This window comes from Mirounga leonina, unplaced genomic scaffold, assembly GCF_011800145.1.
Source record: "Mirounga leonina isolate KUSES-001 unplaced genomic scaffold, KU_Mleo_1.0 Mir_178, whole genome shotgun sequence".
NCBI classification, from domain to species: domain Eukaryota; kingdom Metazoa; phylum Chordata; class Mammalia; order Carnivora; family Phocidae; genus Mirounga; species Mirounga leonina.
The window spans coordinates 24,947,075-24,955,157 of NW_023270464.1; the positions used below are offsets into that span (position 1 = coordinate 24,947,075).

The following is an 8,083-nucleotide window of genomic DNA, read 5'->3' on the forward strand; positions in this document are numbered from 1 at the left end:
CATTCATACTGTCCTGTTCACTTTTGCTGGCTTGGTGTTTCTAAACATGGCTTGGAATGTTCACAGTTCCACATTTATTCCACCTTTATTGAGTGCAAAGCCCAACACTACACATTCCAGGATGCAGAAATGACAAAGGTCTATTTACAGTCTAGTAAGGGAAAGAGTTGTACACAGTTTTAGCTCAAAATTAGAAAGTGGCACTACCTGAATGAATGCATGAAGAATGGTCCAGAAAGTAGGATGGACATTCAGTAGGAAAGAAAATTTATTTCTAGATGAAGTCACTTGACCTGGCTTTAAAGAATGGACAGAGTCCCGACATCCTAAGAAGACGGGGAGGGAAGGGCATTCCAAAGAGAAAGAGACAGGAGCAGTCTTTCGAAAGGTAACGGGCATCCACGCAGGACGTGCTTCACACGGTCTGGTTTGCCACGGGCAAGGGAGAACGAAAAGGGAACAGCAGAAAATAAAGTCAGGGTTTTGAATTCAAGTTAATAAGTCTGGCCTTTAACCTACTGGCAACAGGGAGCCAGTGAAGGTTTTCGATCACGGCTGCGTTTAAAGCGACTGAGCAGCTGTCAGCCGGGCCGGCAGGCGAGGGCTGCCGAAGGAAGGGTACCTAAGAGAAAAGCAGGGCACGTACCCTGCTCGGGGGGGTCATGAGAACTTCGAGCGGACGCAGTGCGTGAGGAGGGTGGATGGACGCCGGAACTTCTGCAGAGGTAGAACCGACAGAACTCGTCAACCGACGAAGTCAGTGAAGGGAGAAAAAAAAGGCGTCAATTGTGGACATCCCAGTTTCCAAGCGGAAACCGGTGGTCGTGCTAACAAAAGGGGGTGCACCGTCCGGAAAGCCGCTGGGGCGCGGGGGCCGAGTTCCGTCTGGAAACCCCGCGCTGCTGCAACCGCAGAACCCCCGAGAAGGACCGGGCGAGGCGCTTGGAGGCGGCAGCGCGCTGACGACTTCAGCGGGTGCGGGGGCGGGGGGAGGGTGCTTCGGCAAAAGCGGGCAAGGAAAGGACTACGGACGGGGTGGGGGGGGGGCACCGCGGAGGCCCTGCGCTCGTGCCCCGCCCACGGCGGCCCTCGCCGCGCCGGAAGTGGCCTTCCACGGCCCCGCCCCGCCCCGCCCGTTTCCTGGACGCCCGTCCCCACCCGTCACCGGCGCGCAGCCAGGGGGGCACTTCACACACAGCGACATCGTGTCCCGCCCGGGGAGCGCGGGCCGAGGGCGCGCCGCCCGAGCGACCCGCACGAACCCGCACGGCGGGCCCGCGATCTCGCGATCCCTGGCAGGCCCGCCCCGCGCCTGCCCGCCGGAAGCGGAAGTCAGGCGAACGTCCGCTCGCCGCTGCAGTGGCTCGGTTACCTCGGAGAGCTGGGTGGTGGGAGATCCTTTAGCCGCGGTGAGGGCCGGAGGTGGGTGTTCCTGCGGGTGCGGCGGGCGGGGTGCGGCCCGACCGGGTGGCCGCGGCCCTCGGCTGGCCTGTCGCCCGGTGGGGGGGCCACGCGGAGCGGGAGCCGGGCGGGCCGAGCGAGGGGCCGCACGGAGCGGGCACCCCCTCGCTCGGCCTCCACCGGCAGTCGCGCCTGGGGCGCTGAGGTGCCCCGGCAGGGAGCCGACCTGCCCGAGCCGTGGTGCGCAAGCCCCGCCGGGCCCTGGTGGCGGCCGCGGTCCGTCTCCCGGGCACGAAGGCCCAGTGCGGGCAGTCGTGTCGGCGCCAGTCGCCGGCACCGGAGTTGCGTGTGGTGTTACTTGCGAAGAACCTAGTGGTGCTGGAGGACGAGTCAAGGGCTGACCCCTCCTTCCACGAAGAGAACGGGCTTGTCCTCATTCGTGCTCGGACTAGCGCACTGGTTCCGGAGGCCCAGCGGGGCGCTTGTGACCAGCCCCTCCCCCAACACCTTTTGAGGGTTTCCTCGGAGGGAATCAAGCGGTGGTTTTTCCCTCCCACAGATCGAAACAACGTAACATTAAACACCGCAGCTGCCTCAGGCTGCTGGGTGAGTGAGGCTCGGATCCATCAGAATGCTACTGAAATCCCATTCTCACGAGTGCTGATAAAGACACTTGTTCGCTTGTGGGAGGGGGTCGTGGGAGTAGCACTTCTACTTGCCTTAGGACTTCTACTTCCCGTCTGGTGGGATGTGGGTCGTTCTTCTGGAGATTTCTGTGATTCCTCTAGAAATCCAGGCACGGTTTTCCGTAGCTGAACTTACTACCAACCATCCCTTGGACTTGAGGGTTGACATCAGTTTGCCAATCCCAGACACACTGAAAGTCGAGGAGAGCAGTAGCCTGACCGAGAAAACGTCTGGGTATTGCTTCCCGCATCCACACAGTAGTCTTGGTTTCATTTTGTTGGGGTAAGGGCAGTAGTATAAATACGGGCGTAAGTTTTGAGGGATTTGGAGGAAAAGCAAACTAATGAAGAAGCCCTCTTCCACCATCACGTGTCTTTGTCAAAGGCTTTTATTGCAAGTTGAAGTAATACAGGAAGAAAAATAATTTTAGGATGTCAGGCAAGAGGGAGAGACTCGGTTTTAAAGTTTGAGCATGTCGTCACCTACATCCCAAATCACAGAACAGGTTTTAGGAGTCTTGAGGCAAAGAGTAGAAAGATGAAGTTGGGGTTAGGGAAGGCAAGAGACGGTAGTACTGACCCCTGCTTGGCCAAGGAAGACTGGGAAGTGGGGGCTGCCTACAGAATACTGATTGGGCTTCCAGGTCTTGGATAAAGATTAAAGGAAGTGAACTCTTGGTCCCCTGACTTCCAAAGATGAGGCCTCTTGTAGCCTAAGCCAAATCTTTTCTCAGAGGTAGAGGGCTCTCTGAAAATGTGGGTGCAGAAATATTACTTGAATTAATCCATACTTGGCCCGGGGAACCCAGCTGATAAAAAGTTTCAGGTTTTTTTTAGCTGTTAGATAGTACCTATCGTATTTTTCATTTTGTCACAGAATAAGCCTTTATAAAGTACCCTAGACTTGAGTAGCTGTTCATTTAAATGCTTATTTGCCTTTCCATTTTCGTGTCTCTCCTGTATTTTCAGTTTCTCTTTTTTATTGGTTTTCTTTTCCTATAAACAGCCTCAGGGACACTGTCCTGGGAAAAACTGGAGGTAATCTTCTAGTAACCCCTTCGCTACTGCCCTTATTTCTCTTGTGTTCAGTGAAGTTTCTTGAAAGCTTGGTGTGTAATCCGTGTTGATTTCTAGTTCCTTAGCTTCCAATTCTCAATATATTAACAGCAGTCCTGCTTCAATCCCTAGTACTCTAACATAATCACCTCCTAATGGCTAAATCCAATTAATTTTCTCTTCTTGGTTCTATCATTGTGCCATTCAACACTGAGAACCATTCACTCTATTCTTGCCTTCTGTGAGAAGCTGTTCTGGTTCTTATCTGTGTGTGTCCCCCTCTGATCCCTTCTTTATCTCCAACTTCCTTATAGGTCCGTGTTCTCCAGGATTCTGTTCCTTGATACTCTTCTTATTCCACAGTCTTCCTGAGGAATCTCATCCACTCTCACAGCATTAACCACCAACAAAATTGCTGATGTCTCCCGTATTTATCATCACCCTAGTTCTCAGTCCCACATAGATAACTGGGAGCTGACTCTCCATGTGGATGTACATACCATAACTAACTTCAAACTCCGTATCCTCACCCACCCTTTTTCCTGTGGTTCCTATGGCACCACAGCCCATCCAGTCATTTGGCTAGAAGCCTGGAAGTTATCCTTTATTCCCCCCTCTTCTCCCAACATCTAGTTAGTGGTTAATTTCTCCTGGAATTCTTAACAAACTGCGCTCACAGTTGCTGCCTCAGATTGAGCCCTCTAGGCTTGCAGTAATCTGCCTTTGGTCTGTCCTCACTAATCTCTACCCTGTTAGCAAAGTGGTCCTTCTAAATAGTCCGTTTGCCCCAGAGGCTTCCCTGCTTAAACCACTTAGGTTCCTAAGACTCCCCCTTTCCTACCAGAATGAGTGCAAAGTTGTTTGCCTTGAACACAGTTTTTCAGTTTGGTCCCTGCCCATTTTTCCAGCTTTGTTTCTTGACATTCACTGTTCCTCTCTTTGTATTTACACCATGTCTGTCTCTTACACTAGACTGAGAGCTCTTTGCGGGGTAGAGACCATGATATATTATTCATCTTTGTATCCCAGGCGCCAGTTAACACAATGCCTATGGTACAGAAATCAAGAAATACTGAGCTGAATGTCTAAAACCATCTTAAGTTTAAAAGTATACAAAGACTTTTACAAGTACCTTGCCTAAAATTGTTCATTTCTTGGGTTTTCACTGTTTGGTGAGACAGCATTTTTTTAAAAAAATTCTCATAGAAACATATTAAAAACTGTACAGAATTTCAGGATGACAGACACTTCTGAAGCTGTTCCCAATTTTGAAGAGATGTTTGCCAGTAGATTCACAGAAGATGACAAGGAGTACCAGGAATACCTGAAACGCCCTCCTGAGTCCCCTCCAATCGTTGAGGAATGGAATAGCAGAGCCGGTGGGAACCAGAGAAATAGAGGCAGTCGGTATGTATTGCTTCAGGAGACATGCATGTGGCTGATGTGGGAGAGGACAGCTTTACTCCGTGCGCCCATAAGGCCAGAGAGGGCAGGGACCAGTGTCCCTGTTCAGTATGGCATACCTCGTGCCTGGTCACTGCCTGCACACAGTGAGTGGCTGGTAAATATTTGCTTTAATATTTTGTCAGCACCATGTATTTTTTCCTTGCTGTTCAATTGTGTATGTGTTTTAATGTTTTTTTTAAAAATGTTCTTCCTGTGGACTAACATTTTAGTTTCTCTGCAAATATACTTTACAAACCTAGAGTCTTCTACAAAACTCTGTGCTAGATTCCATAAAGAAGGCATTGTCTTTGGTTTTACTTTAGAAAATTATACAATGGAAATTTCATCTATTTAATAATTCAAAATAGATAAAAGGAGTAAATGACCATACTGCTCTTGTACAATCGAATAGATTTCAGTTTGATTCAGAAACATCCCATCGTTGTGGGTTTTGTGTTGTGGTCTGCCTATTTCTCTGCAAAGTGTATCCAGTATAATACTGGAAGAATGATTTAAATCTTAGGAGAGTTTTGAATAACTGGTGCTATATATAACATTCTGCAGAGAAAAATGTTTTTTACTCTCGTTTATGGAGTATTAGATTGAGAAATAAAATGCACCAGGATAGATTTGTCATTTGTGTTTTTTAAAAGGGAAGTATAAAAATCTTTTTGTTTTGTTGTTGTAGGTTGCAAGATAACAGACAGTTTAGAGGTAGGGATAGCAGACGGGGGTGGCCAAGTGACAATCGATCCAATCAGTGGCATGGACGATCCTGGGGTAACAATTACCCGCAGCACAGACAAGAACCTTACTACCCCCATCAGTACGGACACTATGGTTACAACCAGCGGCCTCCCTATGGTTACTACTGATGGAAACGTCAGCAGCTTTTAGTAAAACCATTTCCTCTGTTAACATGATAAAAGTTTGTGTGTATCTTCTGTTGGTCATAGTTTTACATCTGATTTCAGAGAGTGGATTATTAACTTTTTGGAACTTGTGACTTTTTTAAAAAAATGAGCTCTTACTAGAGATGTGATGGTTCAGTGTGCCCCTAAAAAGGTTGTGGATTATATTGCCTGACTTCTACCTCAGATTCTTCTTTGTTTCATGACTTAATAGTGCTTTGAACTTGGTGTCTGTTTTCCTTGTTTGACCTCCATGGGGTTCTGTCTTTGTTTTACACAGAAATAAAAATTTTAGAAAATGCTTGATTTGACTTTGTAAGGTAAGGAAGTATCCATATACTCAGATGTGCTCATTCCTAAATTTTTACAGAGGTTAGTACAGCCAACTCCTGAATGCACAACTATGCTTACTTGTAACGTATTGTACGTGACATCAGCAGTTAAAGGTAAAACAATTGTAGATGCTTCTTTGGGCTTTTGTTGTCATGTCTGTGGTACCTTATCATTACTCCAGGTATGAGTCAGTTCCACAATCGCTTTGGTCTCTTTTTAGAGGGATGTCAAGAATAAAGCCATAAACTGGGGAAGGGACCTTCTCAGTTTCAGTGGTGGTCAGATTGGGGCACACAGTCGTTTCATTACAAACTGTGAGGCTTTTTGCTAACTTAAACAAAGCTGATCAAAATTCACGTTATAAAAAAGTTTAACTGTGTAAATGTTCCCCTTTCCTTTTCAATAGTATGTATATAATGCTGCATTCCGACTACTTACTTTTATGGTATTTAATGTGAATTGATTGTACAATGTTATATTCACTTCCGAATGTGCACCTTTGCTGCTTCCTCTTGTATAAATACAGTGATGCTGTAACTTCCTTTTAGACTGATTAGTTTATTCCAGATCATTTTAATGGCCATTTCAATGGTTTTATTCAAATAAACTCCTTACAAGATTAAGCAATTTCTCTCTCAAGTTTTGGCAGTTAGTCCATTCATTAATGTGATGAACCTTTTGGTTTTTTATTGTTCTTTCCTTTATATCTGTTGAAAAGGCTTATTTGGCTTAAGAGTAGAAGTTTCATCATAGGGAAAAGGAATACAAAGGCAACTCCCTAAATGTGCCTTCTGCTGCCTTCTCTCTTAGCACTCCACTCTAGGCCCTTGAGGTTGACTTCTCCAGGCACTGCTTCTCCATGCTCTGGATCCAACTCTCCCTTCCACTCCCCTTCCTGAAGAGCCATCCTTTCAGGTAACTGTTTGACTGGAAAGGATCTAATAAATTGGGTCTTCACACTCAGATGTAAATCAGATTTTAACAATAAGATAAGGGTTTTCCCTGTACCCCTCTAATTGCATCAATAGGCACAGTGCTGTTACATCTTTATCTTGGTACTACAGATATGTAGCCTAGAGAATGCAGAACGGCCTCACTGCACCCAAGATGTTCTCTAAAGGCAGATGGGTTATGAAAAACATCTGTCAACTGACAAAGCACAGGCACTGACTCACTGGGTCACTAAAGCCACAGCTTTAGAACAGGATCCTGAAGGCCCTCTGCTGTGCCCGCCACTGGCACTAATTAGGGAGGCCTATGGGTCCATGGCGCAGGGTCGGAATGAGGGATGGGGTTCAGGAACCTCAAAGGAGAGGTTATTTTCCAGTAGTATTTAAATATTCACAGATGGCCTGAGTGTCAGCCCTGCTTGAAAATATGGTAAGAGTCCTTTTAACATGAATTATTTCTGCATTCTGCATGAGGAGCCTATGTGGCGGTGGTTCTTTTCTTTTTTTAAACAGCAGTCACCCCTAGACTCCCCTATATGCTTAAAACAGGAAATAAAAGTCACGGTTTCTGCTTCATGTGGGAGAGACAGAAAATAACATGAAAAAAATTAAGGATAATTCAGAGAATTATCTGAAGAAAATTAAAATAGTGTCAAATGGAATTAATCTCAGATAGTCTGTTGCAATAGCCAAAGCATTAAGCGTAAGGAGTCCTGGCTTCCAGTCCTGTCCTTACAAGGTGTATGACCTTGAGAAAAATCAGTTAAACCTGGAGCTTATGTGCTCACCTGTAAAAATGAGGATAATACCCTGCCACTCTTCACAGGGTCATCATAAAATAAGTGACCAAACATACAAGAGCTTGAGATAGAAACTAGAGCTTACGACCATTAAACCCCCCACTGGCACATAACTGATGCTGTATAAACGTTTGCTGAATCAATGGGAGGGAAGTATTTGGTAAATGGTAAAGCACAGTGTTGATCTAAAGGATATAGAGTAACTGATAGAAGATAAGGTAGAGCAGGAGACTTATTGAGAGTAAAGATTTGTGATTCTTAATGTGAATTAGTATATGAATTAGCAAAAGAAGAAATTCTGTCCTTCAGAATATAACAAATTTCAAATATCAAAGAAAATTTATGTAAATATTGAGCTAAAATTAGTAGCATTTGCTGTTTGAAATTGACGCTGATTTTAAAATGTCAAATGCTGATTATGGAAACATACCAGATTAATATCCTTTTGAGACCAGCTTGCTGGAGACTTGAGATAGAGGGTTTTTTTTTTTTTTTTCCTT

The 8,083-nt window shown here is 45.9% G+C and overlaps 1 protein-coding gene across 2 annotated transcripts; it reads left to right on the forward strand.

Moving 5' to 3' along the window:
- Positions 1–1,273: 1,273 nt before the first annotated feature.
- On the forward strand, positions 1,274–6,186 carry RAMAC (RNA guanine-7 methyltransferase activating subunit). Of its 2 annotated transcripts, XM_035024234.1 has the most exons (4): positions 1,274–1,422; positions 1,961–2,007; positions 4,372–4,550; positions 5,278–6,186. In XM_035024234.1, exons 3-4 carry the CDS (start codon positions 4,381–4,383, stop codon positions 5,462–5,464), a joined length of 357 nt encoding a protein of 118 aa, XP_034880125.1. In that variant the 5' UTR covers positions 1,274–1,422; positions 1,961–2,007; positions 4,372–4,380; the 3' UTR covers positions 5,465–6,186. The 2 variants fall into 2 exon arrangements, with proteins under 2 accessions (XP_034880125.1, XP_034880124.1); XM_035024233.1 differs by lacking the exon at positions 1,961–2,007 and having other exon boundaries at positions 1,279–1,422.
- The last annotated feature ends 1,897 nt before the right edge of the window (positions 6,187–8,083 follow it).

Bases quoted from the DNA above. Each gene is read 5' to 3' on its own strand.
- RAMAC (XM_035024234.1), top strand. From the start codon at position 4,381: ATGACAGACACTTCTGAAGCTGTTCCCAATTTTGAAGAGATGTTTGCC. The intron at 4,551-5,277 runs GTATGTATTGCT...TTGTTGTTGTAG, and splicing joins CAGAGAAATAGAGGCAGTCG to GTTGCAAGATAACAGACAGT.